The sequence below is a fragment of the Dendropsophus ebraccatus genome, chromosome 10 (assembly GCF_027789765.1).
Source record: "Dendropsophus ebraccatus isolate aDenEbr1 chromosome 10, aDenEbr1.pat, whole genome shotgun sequence".
Lineage (NCBI taxonomy): Eukaryota > Metazoa > Chordata > Amphibia > Anura > Hylidae > Dendropsophus > Dendropsophus ebraccatus.
This window is the reverse complement of record NC_091463.1, coordinates 46541170-46567375: the sequence shown is the minus strand read 5'-3', so window position 1 is coordinate 46567375 and position 26206 is coordinate 46541170. Positions and strand designations below refer to the sequence as shown.

The 26206-nt window shown below is 44.5% G+C and overlaps 1 protein-coding gene across 2 annotated transcripts in view; it reads right to left on the bottom strand.

Annotated features, from left to right (window-relative positions):
- The window catches only part of ATRX (ATRX chromatin remodeler), a 144034-nt gene that overhangs the window by 39934 nt on the left and 77894 nt on the right, over window positions 1-26206 (bottom strand). For both annotated transcript variants that reach the window (XM_069986333.1, XM_069986332.1), the window contains exons 19-23: window positions 17654-17800; window positions 15457-15634; window positions 2296-2433; window positions 1600-1775; window positions 1384-1501 (exon numbers count right to left, since the gene is read on the bottom strand). In XM_069986333.1, the coding sequence (XP_069842434.1) occupies window positions 1384-1501; window positions 1600-1775; window positions 2296-2433; window positions 15457-15634; window positions 17654-17800 (757 nt within the window). The remainder of the gene's footprint in view (window positions 1-1383; window positions 1502-1599; window positions 1776-2295; window positions 2434-15456; window positions 15635-17653; window positions 17801-26206) is intronic.

Here is a 26206-nt window from a genome sequence, read left to right as displayed (position 1 = left end):
ACAATCAAAACAATTAAGACAATGGTAGACTTTCTGTACCCAGATTTAACATCTGCTGCCCATCATGCACTGGTACAAAGTGTAATTATACTTATGACATCCTTCTGCTTTCAAATTAAAGTTGGTAAAAATCTTAAGAGGACAATTCCCTCAAGGACAGAAAAGAAAGTAGAGGGAAAAGAGCCTTTAGAGCAGGGATGGGAAACCCTCGGCCCTCCAGCTGTTGCAAAACTACAATTCCCATCATGCTTCGGCAGACGAAGCGTTAGCTATGGCTGTCCAGGCATGGTGGGAATTGTAGTTATGAAACAGCTGGAGGGACGAAGGTTTCCAATTCCTGCTTTAGAGAAAGCCTATAAAAGCAGCAGCAATGAAGACACTAGAAGATCAATTAATCTGCTATTTAAAGCGAATGAACCATCAGGTACATCGTTGTTTTTCTTTACCTTTTCTTTTTCTTAAATCGACTGGTACTGAAGCAAAAATCCTGGTGGGGCAATCCTTTTTTTTTTTAAATGCTGCCCTGGTTCCTGCGCTCAGTGCTGGTCTTTTTCCGAGCACTGGCTCAGTCCAGAGCACTGGGGGCCCCAGTGTGACAAAAACCCCTCCCCTCTGTGACGCGGCTCAATTAATGGAGCTACGTCACAGAGGGGAGGGGATATTGCCACACTGGGGACCGGTGTTGAGCGCGGGAACTGGGCAATGTTTTATAGAAAAGGGGGGGTGGGGGGGTTAGGTGAAAGACCCACACCAATCGAGGTTAAGGTTATAAAAAAAAAAAAAAAAAAACACACATCAATTTATACCAATGCTGACGTACAGCGCAGAGAATTGGGCAAAAAAATGTCTTTATTTAGAAGAGATTTTGGTCATAGGTCCAAAACACAGGCCCAAATATCATTTCATATGGAGCCATATACAAAGATGAAATACAGATTGTTTAACCCGTATTTACCCCCTTCGCATCAGCAATCAGTAAATATACGTTCCGGCTACCAATGCTCCGTGAAGCAGTAATGTATATATACGTTCCTGACTGTCAGAGGCTTTTGATGTGTGCGGAACCACTGCAATGGTCCCAGGAGCCGAGGATAATGACAGGCAGCTGCAATCCTGTCATTAACCCCTTAAATGGAGCGATGCATAGCAATCGGGGCGTTTAAGGTACTCAGTGACAGGTTAAGTTCCTGTCACTGACTGATCAGGACCCCCGCACAGATCACTTATACCGACAGGCGGGGGTAAGACACTTACTTCTGTCCTGTCGGATAGGCGATCTGTGCATAGAGTCTGCTCTCAGACATACCCTAATATATTCACAACTGCAACAATGATATATTTAGGCCACAGCTTTATTGGTAAACAGCCCAAAACACTACCTACCAGCTATATTGTCCAAATAGTATTGATAGAGTTTGCATTGTATTGGAGTCATCCGAACTGATAAGACATATTCATACTTTGGTGGCAGGAACTTTGTCAGCGCTGTGTAGTCTCTTCTCTGAAATAAAGAAGTACACATTAATTTTTATTGTGACATGTAATGACTAGTAAAAAATAAACCAGCTATCCAATCAATAGCAGCCTCTGTCTAAATACCTGCACACAGCCAGCCAGCATCTCATACAGAATATGAGCTCGCTTTTTCATCACTCTGACATCTACCATGGTGGAATCTGCGCACTGCCCGTTCTGGATAGGATTGATAAAGCGGTTCCGGAATTCCTTAATGGAGCCAAGCAAGTTTTCTTTGATGAAGTTAACCATGCAGTGATCTGAAGAGAGACAATTTCACAGTTAGGAGTTCTGGGCTTATAAAAACACAAATTAGAGATATATTATTTTTAAAGCAGCTTTAATTCCCCCACTACAGTAATTTGTGGCACTGAGTCAGACGTGATCAGAAAAGAAAAAGCAATTCTCAGAATATTTATAAATCAGTGAGTACCTTTTATGTAACCTAAGCTCTGACTGTGATAGGGGAAGCCCTGTATCATTACGGATGCCCCAGCAACTGCCCGCATGTGGAAGCAGAATACTCAATAAGAGCGCTGTGCTCAGAGCTCTCAGTGACAGGAAAACTGATTTTTCTCAGTGCTGTCAGAGGAAAGGAGTCAGGCTGTCAGTGTGACAGCGCAATCCTGCCAACAGCAATGCAAGCAAGTCACAGAGCCGTCAAATCTAACCCTTAACAGGCTCCAGGCACAAAGACCAGCTCTGCATCCTGTTGCTTAATATGGTGTAGTCCTCATGGGGTTAATGACCTTTTTATTTTAGCTGTAAAAATTTACTTACATTCCACCAAATTATTCTGAAGTGGGGTTCCAGTCAAGACTATCCTCCTTTTTGTCCTGATAGAATTCATAGCCTTAGAAACAGCAGAGGCTTCGTTTTTAAGAATATGGCCTTCATCACATACCACAAAGTCTGGGCCTGGGGTAAAAAAATAAATAAAAAAAAAATAATAATTAATGGAGAGCAAGTAAACTTCGTATTTCACATGGAAAACATTTTATTACATAAGCCTATTGCATGTTTCTATAAACATTTACAAAATGGTTTTAAAGATAAAAAAAATACATTCTTACTATTAAGCACCTACTATGCTAGGAAACATGCTGATTAAAGTCCCAATTACACAGAATAAAGCAGATATCTCCACGCGAAATGGAAACAGCAATAAGCAGACGAGCGAGAAAATGTTCGCTTGTCGGCTGATCATAGTTTAACCTGCCAAAGAATAATCCACCACTGATTGTCTCTCCATGTAATACGTGATGCACTTGTTTCCTTACATAAAATATGCAGCATTTACAGCTGAAGCAAAGTGAAGGACATTTAAGAGAACACATGCACAATCCATAAAAGACTGCACAAAATCCTTGTGGAAATTTGCAAAATTCAAATCCACAGCACGTCCATTTTGATGTCAAGAACACTGGAGACTTCAAAGTCAAACCCACAGTTGCATAAACAGTGCAAGTGCAGATTTTTTTTCCTTGTGATATAAAGCCTAAAGTTTCAGATAAGGTCTCATTCACTCGTCTGTAGGACTAAACAAAGCTACGGACAGCACTACAGATGTGCATCCATTGTCGTCTGCAATGTACAGACCCCTTTATTGGTGAATGGTGATCTCTGCCACAAATGGGGACAGGTTTTACAGAAGTGTGAAAGAGGCCTAAGGGTACTATTACACAGAACGATAATCGGCCCAATTCGGCTGATTATCGCTCCATGTCATAAATACAACGATCAGCCGATGACAACGATCATCGGCTGATCGTTGATATAGGTTTGAACTAGAGATGAGCAAACGGGGTTCGGGTTTGAGTCGATCCGAACCCGAACGTTTGCTATTTGATTAGCGGTGGCTGCTGAACTTGGATAAAGCTCTAAGGTTGTCTGGAAAACATGGATACAGCCAATGACTATATCCATGACTTCCACATAGCCTTAGGGCTTTATCCAAGTTCAGCAGCCACCGCTAATCAAATGCTGAAAGTTCGGGTTTGGATCGACTCGAGCATGCTCGAGGTTCGCTCATCTCTAGTTTGGACCTATTTTCATCAGGCACCGACGGCACACCGCTACGTGTAATAGTGGTGCGCGGCCGGCGACTGGGGATATACATTACCCATCCATGTTCCAGGGCGGCTGCTGCAGTCTTCTTCCCGGGTCCTGTGCGCTCTAGCTTTAGAGTGGCCTGTCAGCTGACAGGCCACCCGGTCAATCACAGGCGGTCCCGGCCTGTGATTGGCTGAGCGGCCTGTCAGCTGACAGGCCACTCTGAAGTTAGAGTGCGCAGGACCCGGGGAGAAGAAGACCGCAGCAGCAGCCCTGGAACGTGGATAGGTATTGTATATAGTTAAGCAAGGGCTGCAAGGACATCGGTAACGATGTCCCTGCAGCCCTTGTTTAACGATTATCGGGCCATGTAATAGGCCCAGTAAACGAGCGACGATCTAGCAGATCTCTGCTCGTTTACAGGTATTATCGGGCCCCCATAATACCACCCTAACTTTTCAGGATAAGCGGTTGTTTTTGTACATGAGGAGAAGCAGTATTGCTGGCCATTACATAACTTGCCCATAGTGTTTTCACCAGATTTCTACTCTCTAAGCTTCTTTTCTAATTTTCAGTTGTCTATGAGCCACAGGTTTCCATGTATTACAGATCCACCTTGCTACTCTTTACAAGAAACAATTTAGCCAATTGCCATCTCTTTCCTAAATATACAGCACCACCTTTGTCCTCATTTTATGTATAATACTGCAGCTCAGTTCCACTGAAGAGGACAGTGCCAAGTTGTAATACCACACATAACCTGAGGACAGGTGTGGTACCAGTTTTAAAAGTAAGCGGCTATGTTTTCTAATCTCGGATAATTTAAATTCTGTAGCAACGGAATGATGTCACATTTCCCCTGTGTACCTGGGAAAATGCCTGACTACACCCAAATGTTTGCTGCTATAGTCTTAACACATTCCATTAAATGTTCTGAAATTCTGTTTCAAATTTCATGACATTCTCCTCATACTGAAGACAGGAGGCCCAGAAGGCAAAGCACAAAGGTAGAAACAGCCCCCTTTTTAGTACAGCCTAATTAAATAATAATAAAACAAACTAATTACACAGCCCTGCATCACTGTCTTCTATAATCTAGGTGTACACTTTCATTAAATGAGGTAGTACGTTGTGTAAGAATGTAGGTGTACTCAACCTGCCCTGCTTAGAAACACAAGAAAAAAAAAATTGAGTACACAGTGAGAGGTTAGTTGGGTGGGGGGATGGGGGTTGAAAAATCTATTTGGGCAGAAAGTTAGGGGGAACATATCAGTATGCTTACCGGACCTCATGCCAAGAACTGTGCCGCATTACCAAGCTCCCGTACCCTGCAGGATGTTGCTTTCTCCTGGCTATGTCACTGAAGGTTGGGATTTAGCCCATTCAGCCAGCCATTCAATGACTGCAAGTCACTGACTGGTTGAGCAGGGCATCCGTCAGCCGAGTTGTGACGTAGCTGCAGTGGAGATCTTCAGACTGTCAGTGGGATCCAGGAGCGGGTTGCGGCGCTGTGCACACACGGGGATGTTTACATGAAACTTCTTTGTTATGTTCCCCCTCCCCCAGACAGAAAAGTTTTTTTACCCCACCCAAGCGGGACACTACTGTAGAAAGCAGACATAACGTCATACCTGCCTACTAGAGGTTTGATTCAAACTCAAATGTCCTGAGTAAAAACTATTTATTTATAATTTTTTTTTTTTATGCATGATTTCCCCTCCCCTCAGCTTGGAACTTTTTTCTCTCTCTATGTATAAGGTAAGCTCCAAAATAGTGAGTGTAACAGCACCACTGAACCATCTCTAAGCTTTCACAACCCCTTTAAGTATGGCATTGATGGGTGAGTGACCCTCAATAGAGTCACACCTGAATTTCTGTCTTTCAGCTGACAGACTTTAAACCTAGATCAATAACCACATACTGAATGTAAATACACTGCTAAATGTGTAGATCTCTCACTACTGGAACAGAGTCATTAAGAAGGATCAAGCTGTGCTCTTTATATCTTTCACACAGGACCAAACGCAAGTGTTCCGGCGAAGGGAAGCATTTCCCCGTTTTATGATGTGCAAAGTAGTAAAAGGAAAGATACTTTGGACTATGTAGAGTGACCACTGATAATAGGAAGTATGGATTTCTGAAGCATAGTGGAAGAATAAAAGCCAGAGCCTTCAGGCTTATGTTAGACCAAAGTAAGCAAAAATAATGCATGACTTATTACACTAGAAATCAAAGGCAAGTGCAATCAAGCTTCAGGTTATTTTCTTACCCTGAAAAGAGGTGAATTAAACGCTGCTAACACAAACCAGCAACGTGATGTTCGAGTCAATTAGGACGTGTACAAAGCTTTGCATGGTAATGAGTACCACTTTTAGACACACATGGTTTTGACAAAGTGCACCATAAAGCTCTGACAAGCTGTAATCAGTATTAGCCCATAGCAAGCACCTTACAGATAACTTGCTTAACAGGAGAGAGAGAGAGACTAAAATGACTGCTTAAAATGGCAGATTACACAATTTACAGAATTCCTGGAGAAAAATAAATAAAAAACATATGAGTGCACCAGCTCTCTGCTTTACTTAGTGACCATGGCTGGAGTTTAAACAAGGCATCAAATGACTGAACACAAGAGCAGGGACTTAGCCCCACACACACTACTCACCAGAACAGTTTATTTTTTCTGCTTGAGCAGTGTATTTCTTATGCCAACATGTACTATGACAAAGCGGTTACCGAAAGTGTACCGAACTAGATCATACCTGGATGTGAGAGCACAGTACAAAAATTAAAAAACAAAAACAAAAAAGTGTAATCCTAGAGCAGGGGTCCTCAACTGGCGGACCGCGGTCCGAACCCGGACCGCGGAGGCCAGCTGTCCGGACCCCTGGTCAGACCTCCTAACCTCCCGGGACGGACCGGATCCGGGGCTGTTAGGAGGTCCCGCTCCCCACCGCACTGCCTCGCGCCCCATAGGCGTACTGTCCTTAGATGTCAGTACGCCTGTGGGGCTGGGGCCGTGTCGGTCCGGCCCCCGGCTGATACGCGCTCTCTGGGGATGTCCCGGGGATTCCCCTGCAGAGCGCGCACCACAGACCTCGGTGTACGCCGTCGGCCTGAACTTCCCGGAAGTGCAGGCCGGCGGCGTACACTGAGGTCACTGATGCGCGCTCTGCTGGGGAATCCCCGGGACGTCCCCAGAGAGCGCGTATCAGCCGGGGGCCGGACCAGGAGAGGAGAAGAAGACAGGCGCGGCGGTGGAGCGAGGTGATAGGTGAGTTGTGGGTTGTTTGTTTTTTTTCTCTGGGGGCCATCTATAAGGGGAGAGCGCACTGGGGGGCTATATACTACTGAAGGGAGCTCGAAGGGGGCTATATACTACAGGGGGAGAGCACAGGGGGCTATATACTACTTGGGGGCTATATACTACTGGGGGGAGCTCACAGGGGGCTATATACTACTGGGGGGGCTATATACTACTGGGGGGAGCTCACAGGGGCTATATACTGGGGGCTATATACTACTGAGGAGAGCTCACAGGGGGCTATATACTACAGGGGGAGAGCACAGGGGGCTATATACTACTTGGGGGGCTATATACTACTGGGGGGAGCTCACAGGGGGGCTATATACTACTGGGGGGGCTATATACTACTGGGGGGAGCTCACAGGGGGCTATATACTGGGGGCTATATACTACTGAGGAGAGCTCACAGGGGGCTATATACTACAGGGGGAGAGCACAGGGGGCTATATACTACTGGGGGAGCTCACAGGGGGGCTATATACTACTGGGGGGGCTATATACTACTGGGGGGAGCTCACAGGGGGCTATATACTACTGGGGGGCTATATACTACTGGGGGAGCTCACAGAGGGCTATATACTACAGGGGGAGAGCACAGGGGGAGCTATACACTACTCGGGGGCTATATACTACTGGGGGAGCTCACAGGGGGCTATATACTACATGGGGAGAGCACAGGGGGGCTATATACTACTGGGGGGACCTCACAGGGGGCTATATACTACTTGGGGAGAGCACAGGGGGGCTATATACTACTGGGGGAAGCGCCCAGGGGGGCTATATACTACTGGGGGGAGCTCAAAGGGGGCTATATACTACAGAGGGAGAGCACAGGGGGCTATATACTACTGGGGGTAGCTCACAGGGGCCTATATACTACTGGGGGGAGCTCAAAGGGGGCTATATACTACAGGGGGAGAGCACAGGGGGGCTATATACTACTGGGGGGCACTCACAGGGGGCTATATACTACAAGGGGAGAGCACAGGGGGGCTATATACTGCTGGGGGAGCAACAGGGGGCTATACACTACTGGGGGAGAGAGCACAGGGGGGGCTATACACTACTGGGGGAGCAACTGGGGGGGGTTATATACTACCAGGGCAGTCACCCCCTTTGTACCTAATAGCAAAGGGCTGTTGAGAGAGAAAAAAATGCCAGTTTTCCTGCTAATAAGCAGCAATTCTGTATGCAAATAGTTGAACGTTTGTGAAAATTAACAAAATACGTTTCCTACTGATGTTCAGCTCGGACCTTCACCTGACAATAGACCCCGGTAAGTGGACCTTCACTAAAAGTTGTTGAGTACCCCTGTCCTAGAGAATAAAATCTGGTCTGGATAAGGAGGTTGTCTTCTCAAAGAGGCGGTGGTCTTTTAGAGAGGGATCCCCATTTATTCTACGTCTCTCTAATTTGCTAATGACACATCATTGTTAGAGATGAGCGAACCAGGTTCGGGTTCGAATCGATCTGAACTCGACCGATCGGCATTTGATTAGCTGGGGCTGCTGAACTTGGATAAAGCTCTAAGGTTGTCTGGAAAACATGGATACAGCCAGTGACTATATCCATGTTTTCCACATAGCCTTAGGGCTTTATCCAAATTCAGCACCACCGCTAATCAAATGCCGAAAGTTCGGGTTCGGATGGACTCTAGCATGCTTGAGGTTCACTCATCTCTAATCATGGTCAAGTCACAATTTTTGCAAAATGGTGACATTTGACTAATGTGTAAACTCACCCTAAGATTATGTTCACAAGTCAAGAAAAACGCATGCCTATTGTTTCCAGTGGGACTGTGCACCACGGCACGCATTTTAGTTATGCTGAAATAAGTGACTTCTTAACATGAGATGCAGGATGCTGATTATCCACACTGAAAGGGTTAATCATCAATGACCACAATTACAATACTGCCCAGAGATTGCAGAATCTGAAGGTAGCCTCTGATTTGTACAATGTGCTTTGCTACATACCCCCATGACACCACCATGAGCAGTTAAGGCAAAGGTTGCTTATTATGAAGTAATATGGGGCAGAGTCTAGGAGAGTCAGGTAAAAGCTCCCTGTGGCAGCAGTCACTGAAGTCAAGCTGGTTGTCATGCAGCATTCCCAGAATAAAGGGTCTATTATACGGGTCGTCTGAGGAGCAAACGAGCGCTCATTTGCTCCTCGTTGCCCGTTGCCCGGGTGATCGCTGATCGTCCGGGGCAGCCCATAGGATATAGCAACATCTGCTGCTGATGCTCCTAATTAACGGAGCGACGGCAGCAGATCGCTGCTATATCAGTCGCTTGTTTTTCAACATGTTGAAAAACAAGCGACTGCAACGATCAGCCGACATGAACGATGTCGGCTGATCGTTGCACTCTATTTCACGGGACGATTATCGGCCGTAGTGGCCGAATACGGACGGTAATCGTTCCATGGAATAGGGCCTTAAGATGTGACAAGAAAATGATTAATTAAATTATTAACTGCTGACAACTTAAAGGCAACACATTTACTGTCATTTATTTCCTGCAGAGGACATTATGCTTAGGACTGAAGTGTATCTGTCAGCTGCAAATCACATTCTAAACCAGTGACACTATGTGGACACAGGCTGATCATCCTAGGGACGCCCACTGCCAGCAATCCTCCAGTGTAATAACACCAGCAATAACCTAATGAACAAGCAAACACTTCTGGATCTATGGATCTTTCCATAGAGGGCAAAGTGCTGCCAACAACAATGCATGCATTGAGCCATACGAACAATGAAGACACAAGAGTTCGGATCAAAGAGTTCCGTGTTCACTTGCTGCAGCCTGGTGGCCTGTGAAGAAGGGTCTTTTTTTATTATTTGTATAGCGCACACAGATTCCGCAGCGCTTCACCTATCTGTATGTTTTTACATAGCTGTTAGGAGATGCACTGTATCTTTCATATATCTGTATATGCTTCCATAACATAGAAAAATGCTTTAATTTTCCAATCTTAAGTATCAAATGGGCGTTCCCGAGCTCCTGAACTGCTGCAAGGCTAAAGCAGAGCCCCAAACAAGGACAGAGGTGAGAGGGAAAGTGAGAAGTGAGGAAGCATTGCAGCCATTAGCACTTCACTAACTTGGGAAGTTGCATCTTTTTTTTTTTTTTTTTGTAGATATTGACCACAACTGATGCCAAAAAGGCATCAGTTGTCATCAGGTTTTCTATCCGTTATTCAGAAATAAAATCAGTTTCTATCAGTTGTATCAGTGTCCATACGTTTATTTCATCAGTTGTTTTCCCACGGCATTACAGGGGGCCATCTACACTCACCGGCCACTTTATTAGGTACACCATGCTAGTAACGGGTTGGACCCCCTTTTGCCTTCAGAACTGCCTCCATTCTTCGTGGCATAGATACAACAAGGTGCTGGAAGCATTCCTCAGAGATTTTGGTCCATATTGACATGATGGCATCACACAGTTGCCGCAGATTTGTCGGCTGCACATCCATGATGCGAATCTCCCGTTCCACCACATCCCAAAGATGCTCTATTGGATTGAGATCTGGTGACTGTGGAGGCCATTGGAGTACAGTGAACTCATTGTCATGTTCAAGCAGAAATCGAGACTCATCAGACCAGGCAACGTTTTTCCAATCTTCTACTGTCCAATTTCGATGAGCTTGTGCAAATTGTAGCCTCAGTTTCCTGTTCTTAGCTGAAAGGAGTGGCACCCGGTGTGATCTTCTGCTGCTGTAGCCCACCTGCCTCAAAGTTCGACGTACTGTGCATTCAGAGATGCTCTTCTGCCTACCTTGGTTGTAACGGTTGGCTATTTGAGTCACTGTTGCCTTTCTATCAGCTCGAACCAGTCTGCCCATTCTCCTCTGACCTCTGGCATCAACAAGGCATTTCCGCCCACAGAACTGCCGCTCACAGGATGTTTTTTCTTTTTCGGACCATTCTCTGTAAACCCTAGAGATGGTTGTGCGTGAAAATCCCAGTAGATCAGCAGTTTCTGAAATACTTAGACCAGCCCTTCTGGCACCAACAACCATGCCACGTTCAAAGGCACTCAAATCACCTTTCTTCCCCATACTGATGCTCGGTTTGAACTGCAGGAGATTGTCTTGACCATGTCTACATGCCTAAATGCACTGAGTTGCCGCCATGTGATTGGCTGATTAGAAATTAAGGGGTAACGTGCAGTTGGACAGGTGTACCTAATAAAGTGGCCGGTGAGTGTATATAGGGGGGCAGCAGGACACCAGAGCCCTCTACCTTGGGCAGCCATACATGTGGACATCTCCTACTACAGGGGTAGGGAACCTTAGCTCTCATGCTGATGCAATACTACAACTCCCATCATGCCTGAATATCCCAGGCATGATGAGAGTTGTAGTTTTGCAACAGCTAGAGATGCAAGGTTCACCACCCCTGTCCTATAGTGCTGCACCTGTACAGAGGAGCTGGGAAGCTGCCCCCTGCAAGGGGGCACTCTGTTGCGCAGCCAGGGTCACAAAGGGGGCAGGGACAGGGACCTCTCTACGGAGCGCCGGAGGATGCATAATGCATGCGTCTGCACACTGCATGCCTCCTGCGCTCCATAGACTTTAGTGGATGCGGTGCCGGATAGCCTAGCGGGCCGTACGTCAGAACGCTGCATGCTGCGTTCTCCTGTACGGTCAGCCCGGCGGCATCAGTTGTAGAACGGATCATCCGAACTGTCCCATTGAAAAGAATGGGATCAGTTCAGAGATGCGTTTCCCCCTGGTGCTTCTCTCCTGCACTAACTAGGCCTAAGCCTCCGACACACTGCACAGGAGAATGAAATCATTTTCCTATGTACCATATTTCCCTGAAAATAAGACAGTGTCTTATATTATTTTTGCTCCCAAAGATGCACTATGTCTTATTTTCAGGGGATGTCTTATTTTAACATGAAGAATTAACACTTGCTGTTGAACAATAAAAAAAACATTTATTATATGTAGATATATATTATAATAGTGGTAATCACAAACCAACATAACCAGACAAATGGGTCTGCTGGGTCTCCTGTTTTCATTTAATATTGGTTTTCCCCATGAACACCACTGGATCATCCGTAATTCCCCTTAAAATATGTATGACTAGGGGTTTTCAAAGATAAAACATAATCCTACATGTCTTAAGAACACAATTCAGACACTTTTTTTTAAATTATTATTATTAAAACAGTTCCCAGCAGTGATCATTTTCCTATTTAAAGTCACAGCAGTGAGCCAGAGCAACACACCATCACTGCATTTTACTGGCAGTCAGGTTCACTGCCAGCTCTGACTCACCACCATAACAAGATCCAAACAACAGCACAGCTGCAACTCAGCCCTGTCTAGTGCAGCCAGAAACTACTGGACAATAACAGTGCCTTATGTATGCCTTATGGTACTGTGCAATGTCGGAACACAGGGCACACAAAAATTCTGTCAATCACTGGCTGCACTGGTGACATACCTCAGCCATTTCTAGTGTGGAAGGAAAGGACCAGGTGGTGGGGACGTGACAATTTATTTAGGGTATGTTCAAACATACTGTATGTGTTGCCACTATTTATAAGCACAGCATAAAATCTGCAGGGTATACAGTAGGTGTTTGCATACCTTAAAGCGTAACTGTCATTTCAGGGTCATTTTTCTGAAAACATTAAATATCAACAGTACAAGCGATTTTAAGAAACTCTGTAAGAGGTTTTATGTACTAAAAGAGTTTCCTTCTGTAGTGAAAAAGCAATCTCCCAGCCTCCCCCCTCACATCAAATGAAGCAGGATTTCTGTCTCCATTATGTGTCTATGGAGAGTGGAGGGGCTGTTAGGAGTGACTGAGCACGGAGGATTTCTGCAAAGCACAACACCCTGCAATCTTCTCTCAGTAAGTTCATAGATAAGCACTGACCTTTCTGACCCCTGAATTTAGCGTTTTAGGTGCCCAGAGAGTCTACAAACAGCTGACCTTCATGTCACCTCTTCCTGCTCCCTCATCTCCCTCAGCCCCTCCCCCCTTCATAGGCTTACAATGGAGAGAGCAGAGCCCGTCTTCACTCGCTTCTCTGTAATGAAGACGTGTTTGCCTGATAATGCACAGATAAGAAGTCAGGGGGGGAGGCTGGGAGATTGCTTCTTGAGTACAGAAGGAGGCTTTTTTTGCTGATGAAACCTATTGCAGAGTTTCTTAAAATTTCTTATACTACTGATTTCTGCAATTAAAAAAAAACGTGACAGTTACGCTTTAAGGGTACAAACCCACACACCGTATACACAGCAGATACGCAGCAAAAACGCAGCAGATTTGAAGCAGATTTGGTGGTGCAGATTTGATGCTGTGTTCAGTTATTTAGATATAATCTGCTGCGTATTTGCTGCGTGTTTGTTGCGTATCGCAGCAGTAAATAAGCTGCGTATACGGTGTGTGGGTTTGTACCCTAAAGCAAAATAAATAGATGAGCACAACATAAATTCTGCTCTGTATAAAGTAACTGTAAACAGATCCTTAAAGAAGTTTTACAAGATTTTTATATTGATGGCCTTTAGGAAATGAAAACTGTGCCTCGCTGGCACTTGTCACCTGGAGGGCTTGGTCCATCTTGCACCCACAAAAAGATAGGGACTAGAATGAGCACTCACAGAACTTCAGTCCATATCATTAGTCTTTAATTTGTAACATATTTGTAAAAGACTAAATTCCTGGCTTAGGATTAAAAACATCTGTGATGTATCACTTATATTGTTATGTGCAGGTGATTCGGGGATATCCTCCTGAATAACATGGACAATAAGTAGTCCTCCCCATTATGTGCATGAGCCCAGTAGTCCTCATTATTCATGAGGAGAAAACACCACCCACCAGCTGCTGATTGGGAGTTATCTTTCCATGCTGTATATAGGGAATCACCTGTCAATCTGCATAATTTTAATAATGACACCTTACTCGAGTAAAAAAAACTTCTAACATTTAGAAGCATCTACAAGTTTTGTGAGTGCTGTTGCCAATCCTTATTGCCAATCCACCGGCTGAACAGGATTTTTCCATGTGTTGAGACAGAACTAGGAGGTGGTGATCCACTGGGACCTGATCAGCGTCTGACTGGCTGTGGTAGCGGCCATACCTGGTATTGCAACATAAAAGTTGATAGGATGAGATGCAACACCAGGAAAAGCAGCACTTAAAAGAGCACTGTAAGCCCCTTAAAAAAAAACAAAAAAAAAAACAAAACGGATGCGTTTTGATCCCTTTTTTGATAATGGAAGTCAATGGAAAAACAAATTGAAACTGATGCACACAAATGCATCTTTGAAAAACAGATTAAAAAAAAAACAGACGTAGAGTGAACAGAGTCTAAAATGGCTTATCCGATATTAGAAAAAACGCAGATCATTTTGAGTAAGGGTCTCTTTACAGGACCGGAAAGTCTATCTGGAAAATAGATTTTATAGATCCCATCCTATCTCCAGGTTGTATGTGGTATGGAACAGAGCTGCAAAACCACACACAAACTAAGGACGGGGGAGGTGCTGTTTCTGGAGAAAAAAATAAAGCGGCCACATGCTTCTAAGCCTAGATAACCCCTCTGAGGAGACTCCAACTCAATGGGGGAGAATTATCAAAGAGTGTAAAATTTAGACTGGTGCAAACTGTGATTGGTTGCTGTGGGCAGTCTAAATTTTACACCCTTTGATAAAACTCTCCCATAGTGTCCATTGCAAAATATTTTATTACACATGGAAAAAATAGCTATAAAAGTTTCAAATGAAATTCTATCAGATGCTAGACCAGCATTTATCTAGGAACATTGAAATGCAAAGCCTAGTGCTTGTCAATACTCCCTGACTGAGTTACACAGGAGCAGCCAAACTTTTTAATACAGGATGACCAGAGACAAGTACAACTGGCACACAGCAAGCTGCTGTAGCTTTTTTGCATGCCCCTCCAAATGCTTGCGTGCGCCCATAATAAGGAAAGCACTCCCAGCTAATTATTGTACTTGCTCCACACTACACAGGCTTTATATATGACAGTATATGCTCAGGCCAAAAGGAATAATAGCTATTAGGTAGTATAGAACTAATTAAGTCAATAATGCTGGCTTGTTTTGTTTTTTTTTGTTAATGAGCCTCACACTATAAAGATGGTGAAGACACTGAAACATAAACCTATGAGGAAGTTCCTCTACAAGAGAACAACTTTGTGGCTCATTGCTGAAATATATTGGTCTCTGCTGTGAGGAGTAACATGACCATACACCTCAATCCTTCTTTGCCTTCTACATTATTTGTCGAAAGACTAGGGGAAGGGCTCCTATAAACTTAAGTGAAAAGTTGTTCAAACCTGCCAACTTCGTCTACACCAGCTGACTGTCTAAAATGTAGGGGGTCCTATATTGATAGGCTGAACTATTTGGCTACAAATAAGTTACAACTTCAGAATTACAGAGAACTTTGTAATCTCTCTCTTCTCTATAAAAAAAAGTTGTCATACTGTGAAAATGTGGAATATATAGGCTAAAAAAGGTAAATATAAATGCATAAAAAAGGAAATCATGAGAAACAAAGCAGTCAAACAAAGAAAACATTACCTGGATCAACCAGGGTCTTCTGATACAACTCCTTCAGCTTTTTGCTCTTCACATTCCTTCCTTGGGTGAGGTTTCGATACATTTCATAGCCAATAATCAGCACTCCTCCATTATCATGCCAACGTTGTAACATGAATCCCCGCTCTTGGGGACGCTTCACAGTGGCAAGTTCACAGACCTGACAGAAAACATACATACACATCTAATGTGTTACCTGAACACCGGCAATGAGGCTCGAATAAACTAGTAAAAGAACATAAAACCTTGGCTAAAAGGTTAGCTTATAAAGTAAAGCTAGTGGAAATAGTATCTAAGCTTACAATGAAATTCATTTCAGTATGAAAAGCAGCGGAAGCACAATCCCTCAAACAAGTGTTTTGCTGGCATAACTTCCATTCCCCTATTCTTAAATTGGTGTTTAATTGATGTCAGAGTTCCCCACTTCCAACAAACAAATTACTCCTAAGGCCCCGTTCCCACTGAGCAAAGGTAGCGGAATTCCGCGACGGAATTGTCCGCCGCGGAATGCTGTTAGCCTCCCGCTCATAATGGGAGTCTATGGGAGGCGCGCGCTCCTGCCCTGTCCGCGCTGAAGAATGAACATTATGGGCGGGAGGCTAACGGCATTCCGCGGCGGACAATTCCGTCGTGGAATTCCGCTACCTTTGCTCAGTGGGAACGGGGCCCTAAAGACATCTCTAAATTATAACCAACATACTGTAGCTATAGCAGTGGATTTTTATGTACATGTGCAGATGACAACCTTTTGGAAAATACAGTGGATTTGGCTAATTTGGCTAATTGGAAAACATCTGAACAAATCTAATCCACATGGAGCTAATCCAAACAGATATTTAAACTACAATGCAGATTTTAATAGTCAGAAGAACCCACTTTAAAGGGGTATTCCTGCCCTAGTTCACTTTCTGAGCAGCTCTGACTGCCGGAAGCATTGCATTTCTTGTAAAAATGCTTAAGTCACAGTTCGGCAGCATTCCAGCACCGCCATTTTGTGCCGTGACGTTAGCTTGCAGTGGGCATCTCTTCCACCTGGCCCTCCTCTGCTGAAACAGCACTTTGTGCCATACGCTTGCGATAAGTTTATGGTTCAGCTGACAGAACAGAGCCATACTGAGCCATGACAAGCATTTTTACAAAAGTACAACACTTCCAGTGGTCAGAGCTACAAAGAAAGTGAACTTTGGCCAGACTACCCCTTTAAAGAATCTAACAAAATCATGAAGGTTTTATTTAAAAAAAAAAAAATGTCTGTTAAATCCCTCCCTGTTGCCTACAGTTCCTAGTAAGCGTAACTGTCATTTCAGGGTCATATCAATAGTTCAAGCGATTTTAAGAAACTCTGTAAGGGTGCCTTCACACCTACCGTATCGCAGTAGAAAATCCGCTGCGGATCCGCAGCAGATTTAACTAAATGAATGAACACAGCATTAAATATGCACTGTCAAATCCGCTGCGGATCCGCAGCAGATCCGCAGCAGATTTAACTAAATGAATGAACACAGCATTAAATACGCACTGTCAAATCCGCTGCGGATCCGCTGCGAATTTGTAAGTGTGATACGGTAGGTGTGAAGGCACCCTAAGGGTAGCTTCACACTTGCCGTGTAGCTGCCCCCGCCCTCCCCCAAGAAACATCAGATGAAGCAGGATTTCTCTGTCCATTCTATTCTATGGAGACGGGAGGGGTCGAGAGGAGGGAGCTGTGCAAGGAGGACTGAAAACAAAGTTCATATCCTGCAAGCTTATCCCCCCCAAGCTGCTAGTTAAGAACTGACCTTTTTGACCCGTGAATCCAGCGGTTTATGTGCCCAGACAGTGAGTAAACAGCTGGTATGTGTGTTTGTTCTTCCTGCTCAATCCTCTGCCTCGACCCCTCCCTCTCCATAGGTTATCATGGACACAACAGAACCCATCTTCACTCTGAAGTCGGATTTGCCTGATAATGCACAGATAAGAAGTGAAGGGGGGGAGGGGAAGCCTTTTGAGCACAGGAAGAGGTTTTTTTTGCCTAATAACTATTACAAAGTTTCTTAGAATCGCTTGTTCTATTGATTTCTGCAAAAAAAAAATGTTTTTGTTTTTAAGCAACACTGTGTCCTTTAAAAAAAAATAAAAAAATTAGACAACCCATTTAAATAAGCAGGAGACCCAAATTACTGTTATGTAATATACAAACCTCTAAAGCTTCATCATCATTGAGGCCGTCCTGCCATTTTTCGAACTCATTGAGCCAATTCAAAACTGTATTTAAAGGACAAACCACCAGAGCCGTGGTGAAGTCCAGCTTCTCATTCAGAAGAACAGCGTGCAGAAAGGATACCACCTAAAGGGGGGGAAAAAACACAATAGTATATTGTGACACAGCATTTATTAGAAAACAAGACCTAAACTACAAACCGACATGAGGGTGCGACAATTTCAGCAGGTAAGCAATCTGTAATATCTGAAAAGTGCACCACACTTTCCCAAAAACTACCACTGAAAACCAAGAAACAACATGAAAATCACCCAAGTGTAGATGTTACTGCATTAGAACAAACTAGAACACCCTGGCTTTATGCAATTTCAAAAGGCATCAACCACAAAAAAAAAAAAAAAAAATTAGATTATATACTTAAGACCCTTTTACGCGGTCCAACAAATGCCGATCAGCAAGACTAGCTCTTGTTGGTAGAGCTTATTCAATGCTCAACCAGCTAATTACTGATTAGCTAACAAACGAGATTTCTTGTTCAACTTATCGATGGTGCTTTCACATAAGTTGATTATCGACAATGAATATTCTTCCTTGCTGTTATCTTTCTATGTATGTTACTTAAAGAGTCACTGTCGTATTTTTTTTTTTGCAGAAATCAATAGTCCAGGCGATTTTAAGAAACTTTGTAATTGGGTTTATTAGCCAAATCTGCCATTATCTGCATGTAAAAAGCCTTTTCCCAGGTCCCCCCCTCCTTCCTCTTTTTCATCCACTCTGAAAAATCTGAAAATTGTGACTTGTTGCAGGAGTCGAACCCTGTCTGCTCTAGGGAGAGGGGAGGGGGGAGGAGGAAGGAGGGAGTTAGCCGGCAGCAGAAAGCAGATAACAGAGGATTACAGGCACGGAGCTGGGTGACAGCTGTAATCCGAGCTCAGACAGGTCACTGGTGACTGTCCAAGAAGATAAGGGTGAGATATTTATAGATTAACTCTTTGTTGTCCTGTTTTGGTCTTTTGTTTAGCTCTCTCCATAGGAGAACAATGAAGACAGGGGGGAGAGCTTCAAACAGCTTTTTCATGATAAAAATGCATTTTTCTGATAATAAACCCAATTACAAAGTTTCTTAAAATCGCCTGGACTATTGATTTCTGCAAAAAAAATTTTCACGACAGTGACACTTTAAAGTATTGTTTTAAAACAAAAGAAAATGTATTCCATCTGTTGCGACATTGGACCTGCTTACATGTTTCCAGTTATTTCTGACTTAACACTTCTATCATAGCATTTCATTTTTGTATGAGGAAATACATGTGCAGCAATGATCCGATGATTAGGAGTTTCCACAAAGAAAATCATTTAGATCATAGCGGATACCCAGAAATGATGCCGTATAGTTTATATGTAGTGATATAGTAAAGTTCTGGAATGTTGGCCATACCAGGGCAAATGGAATATAGAGCCAGCTTAACTAAAACTGCATGGTAAAACCTCATTTGTAGTTGGAGTTGTTTCTCTGTGTCGTAGATATAACTGGAAAAATGGTGTATAGCTTCCAGGAATTACATCATCCAGTTGAATTAGACCCCTTATTTAGATAGTAAAAACAGAGCAGAACTTAGTACACAGTCCAGAGGCTGAACTTGCATTTGTGCAGTTTGATCAGAGACAACTTGATAAAAATAAATTTATTTAAAAAGGGACAAGTGGCTAATGGAAGGCTTCACTTTAATATTCACCAAATCTGGGCCTGACAAAGGAAGCAGCAGCAATGTTTTTTTGGACAGTGCCCATTTAAGTAGGGGCAATATGGTAGTATGGCCCTCAATGAGTCCTACCAAATGGTTTCAATGTACCTACTAAACTGGGGGAAGAAAGCACTAACTTGTAAAGTAAGAGGGCTTAACACACAATCCTTCTCAGATAATCCTTTCTTCAAAGGATTATTGGATGAATACATGAATAGAATAGATACATGGGGAAGAAAAATGGTACTGTGATATAAGTTGTTTTTGTTTCAGTAAAAACAGCACTTTTATTCTGCCTTTAAGGGTCGGTCAGTGACATTTTCTAATGATACAAAGTCAGCTAAAATAGTGGAAGCCTTAAATAGCTGGTAAGTCCATGTCAAGGACCCTTAAATTCCACTAATATTACTTAGAGAGGGGCTAAGGACAAATGAAATTCCAAAATAGACTTAACTCCTTTTCACACACTTTTGGCTTGACATAGCACTTCACAATGGCAAGCACATCTAGAACTAAAAGGGACGTATTTTTCTGAGGCTAATCTTATTGTTATGACTAGCATTGTCTCTAAATACACCCTTGGGGAAGAACCAATTACCATAAAGACTTAAGATCAAAACACTGGCTCCTTTACTAAAATAAATACACAGACTGGACAAACCTGAGAGCAGACAGAGTTTAGCCAGGATAGGGATTCAACGTGTTAGGGTGGTATTACACGGGCCGAGCAGGGCCCGATAATACCTGTAAACGAGCAGCGATCTGCTAGATCGTTGCTCGTTTACTGGACCTATTACACGGCCCGATAATCGTTTGACAAGAGCTGCAAGGACATCTTTACCGATGTCCTTGCAGCCCTTGCTAAACTGGCATACATTACCCATCCACGTTCCAGGGCTGCTCCTGCGTCCGCTTCTCCCGGGGGTCCCGCGCGCTCTCTAGCGTCACAGCAGCCTGTCAGCTGGTAGGCCGCTCAGCCAATCACAGGCCGGGACCGCCGCGGCCTGTGATTGGCTGAGCGGCCTATCAGCTGACAGGCCTCTGTGACGCTAGAGCGCGCGCGGGACGCAGGGAGAAGCGGACGGCAGGAGCAGCCCTGGAACGTGGATGGGTAATGTATATCGTTAGTCGCCGGCCACGCACCGCTATTACACGCAGCGGTGCGCGGTCGGCGCCCGACGAAAATAGGTTCTAACCTATATCAACGATCAGCCGATGATCGTTGTCATCGGCTGATCGTTGCATTTATTACACGGAGCGATAATCGGCCGAATCGGGCCAATTCGGCCGATTATCGTTCCGTGTAATACCACCCTTAGACTCCATATGAGCAAGCAAATTTGAGACAATGGGACTTCAAATGCAGATTTATATTTTTATTAAAAAAGGAACACTTAAAGGGGTACTTCAGTATGAGAAAATTTTATTTAAATTAAACTATCACCTCAAGATGAAAAAAAAACAACAAGGACCCCCTAGCTCCTTAATCCTATGACAACGAATCTCTGATGACACAGGAGCCTTGGCTGGAACTCCCACCCGCCTGAGAGATTCACCAACTGTGACCAGCTTCTCCAGCCTACACCTGAGCAGACAAGGAGTGAAAGAAGCAGGTGCTGTAACTTCACTGATTCTGCAGTGAAATCAGGGCTATGTTCACACATTTTGCTGCAGTACTGCAGTGTCTTCACAAAAATGATGCAGTACTGCAATGAATTGATGCAGTACCACAGTTGGCACTGCTAATCCCACTCGCACTAAAAAATGAGGCACAAATAGAATATCCAGTTTAAGATATCATTGGATGAGGTCCTTATTGTGGGGATCAACTTCAAAGACAAAAGATGCTCGATCATAATATGTGCATGGAGATGAGAAGAAAGAAAAACAGTCAAAATTAAATTGAAAAAGTTCTTCACTTTATTCCAATGTTGGCGTTACTGTTAGAGAAAACTGTGTTGTGTGTGTGCTATGGTTAGGAATAGGCAGGGTGGGGGACTGTGATAAGCATTGCATTCTGGAACTTGTACTGAGAACAACTGCTCAACAAGAAGATACAGCCACAAAATACAGAACTAAGACCCCCAAAACAAATAGATTTTTGGTAGTTTCAGAACTGGGTCAGAAAGGTAAGCAATGCAATATGCTAGCGCAGCAGGCTTATTTATTTGCTACGTCTAGTTGGCGTACCCCTTTAACCCCTTGCCTCTAAAGCCTGTTTTGGCCTTAATGACCAGGCTCATTTTTCAAAATCTGACCTGTCTCACTTTATGCTCTTATAGCTCAGTGATGCTTTAACGTATGCTAGCGATTCTGAGATTGTTTTTTCGTCACATATGACACTTTATATTAGTAGCAAAATTTGGTCACTACTTTGTGTATTTTTTGTGAAAAACATCAAAATATCAAGAAAAATTTGAAAATTTTGCATTTTATGAACTTCTGAAATTCTCTGCTTCTAAAAAAGGAAGTCATAGCACATAAATTAGTTACTAAATCACATTACCAATATGTCCTCTTTATTCTTGCATAATTTGGGAAACATATTTTACTTTTTTAGGGTGTTACGGGGCTTAGAAATTTATGAGCAAATTATCACATTTTGTGAAAATTTCCAAAACTGATTTTTTTTAGGGACCAGTTCTTTTTTTAAATGGATTTAGAAGGCTTGTATACTGGAAACCCCCATAAGTGACCCCATTTTGTAAACTAGACACCTTAAAGAATTAATCTAGGGGTATAATGAGCATTTTAACCCTACAGGGGCTGGAGGAAAGTATTCACAATTAGGCCGTAAAAAAATCGAAAATTTAAATTTTCAAATAATATATACGTTTAGATTAAAGTTTCTCATTTTCAAAAGGAACATGAGAAAAAAAGCATGCCAAAATTTGTAACGCAGGTTCTCCTGAATACAACGGTACCCCAGATGTGGGCGTAAACCACTGTATGGGCACACAGCAGGGCTCAGAAGTAAAGGAGCGCCAATTAGCTTTTTTAATGCAGATTTTGCTGAAGAAGTTTCTGAGCGCCAGGTGCATTTGCAGAGCCCCTGTAGTGTCCGCAGAATAGAATCCCCCCAAAAGTCACCCCATTTTCGAAAGTACACCCTTCAAAGAAATCATCTTTGGGTAGGATGAGCATTTTGACCCCACATGCATTAGAGGAAAGTATTCAAAATTAGACAGTAAAAATGAAAAACACGAATTTTTCCAATAATATGTTTGTTTAGTTTGAAATTTCTCAATTTCACGAGGAACAAGAGAGAATCCGCACCCCAAAATTTGTAAAGAAAGTTCTCCTGAATACAACGGTACCCCATATGTGGGCGTAAACCACTGTATGGGCACACAGCAGGGCTCAGAAGAAAAGGAGCGCCAATTAGCTTTTTCAATGCAGATTTTGCTGAAGAAGTTTCTGAGCGCCAGGTGCATTTGCAGCGCCCCTGTAGTGTCCGCAGAAGAGAAACCCCCCAAAAGTCACCCCATTTTGGAAAGTACACCCCTCAAAGAATTCATCTTGGGGTGTGGTGACCATTTTGACCTCACAGGTATTAGAGGAAAGTATTTAAAATTAGACAGTAAAAATGAAAAACTTGAATTTTTCCTATAATATGTTTGTTTAGTTTGAAATTTCTCAATTTCACGAGGAACAAGAGAAAAAAAAGCACCCCCAAATTTGTAAAGAAGGTTCTCCTGAATACAACGGTACCCCATATTTGGGCATAAACTACTGTATCGCCACACAGGAGGGCTCAGAAAGAAGGGAGCGCCAATTAGCATTTTCAGTTCAGATTTTGCTGAAGAAGTTTCTGAGCGCCAGGTCCGTTTGCAGCGCCCCTGTAGTGTCCGCAGAAGAGAACCCCTCCAAAAGTCCACCCATTTTGGAAAGTACACCCCTCAAAGAATTCATCTTGGGGTGTGGTGACCATTTTGACCCCAAAGGTATTAGAGGAAAGTATTCAAAATAAGACAGTAAAATTGAAAAACTTGAATTTTTCCAATAATATGTTTGTTTAGTTAAAAATTTCTTAATTTCACGAGGAACAGGAGAGAAAACGTACCCCAAAATCTGTAACGCAGGTTCCCCTGAGTAGAACGGTACCCCATATGTGGGCATAAACCACTGTATGGGCACACAGCCGGGCTCAGAAGGGAAGGAGCGCCAATTAGCATTTTCAGTGCAGATTTTTCCGAAGAAGTTTCTGAGTGCCAGGTGCATTGGCAAAGCCCCTGTAGTGTCCGCAGAATAGAATCCCCCCAAAAGTCACCCCATTTTCGAAAGTACACCCTTCAAAGAAATCATCTTTGGGTAGGATGAGCATTTTGACCCCACATGCATTAGAGGAAAGTATTCAAAATTAGACAGTAAAAATGAAAAACACGAATTTTTCCAATAATATGTTTGTTTAGTTTGAAATTTCTCAATTTCACGAGGAACAAGAGAAAAAAAGTACCCCAAAATTTGTAAAGAAAGTTCTCCTGAATACAACGGTACCCCATATGTGGGTGTAAACCACTGTATGGGCACACAGCAGGGCTCAGAAGGAAGGGAGCGCCAATAAGCTTTTTCAATGCAGATTTTGCTGAAGAAGTTTCTGAGCGCCAGGTGCATTTGCAGCGCCCCTGTAGTGTCAGAAGAATAGAACCCCAGCAAAAGTCACCCCATTTAGGAAAGTACACCCCAGAAAGAATTCATCTTGGGGTGCAGTGAGCAGTTTGACCCCACAGGTATTAGAGGAAAGTATTCAAAATAAGACAGTAAAAATGAAAAACTAGAATTTTTCCAATAATATGTTTGTTTAGTTAAAAATTTCTTAATTTCACGAGGAACAGGAGAGAAAATGTACCCCAAAATCTGTAACGCAGGTTCTCCTGAGTACAACGGTACCCCATATGTGGGCATAAACCACTGTATGGGCACAAAGCGACGTGCGGTGGTTAGAGGCAGTGTGCGGTGGTTGGAGGCGACGTGGGGTGGTTAGAGGCGACGTGCGGTGGTTAAAAGCGATGTGCGGTGGTCAGAGGCGACGTGGGGTGGTCAGAGCCGACGTGCGGTGGTCAGAGCCGACGTGCGGTGGTCAGAGGCGACGTGCGGTGGTCAGAGGCGACGTGCGGTGGTCAGAGGCGACGTGCGGTGGTTAGAGGCGACGTGCGGTGGTCAGAGGCGACGTGCGGTGGTCAGAGGCGACGTGCGGTGGTCAGAGGCGACGTGCGGTGGTTAGAGGCGACGTGCGGTGGTTAGAGGCGACGTGCGGTGGTTAGAGGCGACGTGCGGTGGTTAGAGGCGACGTGCGGTGGTTAGAGGCGACGTGCGGTGGTCAGAGGCGACGTGCGGTGGTCAGAGGCGACGTGCGGTGGTCAGAGGCGACGTGCGGTGGTTAGAGGCGACGTGCGGTGGTTAGAGGCGACGTGCGGTGGTTAGAGGCGACGTGCGGTGGTTAGAGGCGACGTGCGGTGGTTAGAGGCGACGTGCGGTGGTTAGAGGCGACGTGCGGTGGTTAGAGGCGACGTGCGGTGGTTAGAGGCGACGTGCGGTGGTCAGAGGCGACGTGCGGTGGTCAGAGGCGACGTGCGGTGGTCAGAGGCGACGTGCGGTGGTCAGAGGCGACGTGCGGTGGTTAGAGGCGACGTGCGGTGGTCAGAGGCGACGTGGGGTGGTCAGAGGCGACGTGCGGTGGTTAGAGGCGACGTGCGGTGGTTAGAGGCGACGTGCGGTGGTCAGAGGCGACGTGGGGTGGTTAGAGGCAGTGTGCGGTGGTTACGGTCAACGTGCGGTGGTTGCGTGCAATCTGGGGCGGTTATGTGCAATCTGGTGTGATTACGGACAACCTGGGGCGGTTACAGGCAACCTGGGGCGGTTACGGGTAATCTGGGGGGTTAGGAATAATCTGGGAGTAAACTGCAGTTATTACTATAATAAAAAAAAGTGTGTTTTATTTTTTTGTGTGTTTGTCACTTTTTGTACTTTTACACATTTGTTTCACTGTATTACTATGATTACTGTGATATTTTCTATCACAGTAATCATAGTTCAGTGACAGAGACCAAATTGGTCTCTGTCACTTTAAATTTTCAGAGTTGGCTGGTTGTGGAGCGCATGCGCACTTCATAACCAGCCAGGACGTCGAGGAGGAAGGAGCTCCGTGGATCCGGTGAGTATATGGGGAAGGGGGGGTGACTGGGGGACGGGGATGACAGGGGGGGTGGGGGGCGACTTGGGGGGCGACACTGTAACACTTTTTATCCCCTGTCACCAATGATTTATGGTGACAGGGGATATAAAGTGCCGGCAGCACTGGGAACAGGCGATCGGCGGTATATAGTATATACCGCCGATCGCCTGCTCCGGGACCACACGGGGGGGTCCCCGATCACTGCCCCATGCTCTCCGCTACCTCCGGTGGCGGAGAGCATGGGGCTTTGATCATTATTTTATTTCCATCCCTGCGAACAAACATCGCAGGGATGGGGGCGGCCATCTTGGATCTGATGGCCGCCCGGGTACGGGGATCTGGGGTCTGATCGGGGGGCTGATCTGGGGTCTGAGGGGACATTTTTCATCTCCCCCCACCGTGGATTCACGGTGGGGGAGATGAAAGCTCTCGGCGGCGCCGGTAATTCCCGGTACCGGAGATCACCGCTATAACGGTAATAGCGGTGATCTCCGGTATCGGGGGACAAGGGGAGGGGGTCGGGGGACATACTAGTTGTGGCGGTGGGGGGAGGCAACGTGCTGCAGCCTCCCCCGCCGCCCGATCTCCCCATAGATGCTGCTGTCGCATTGA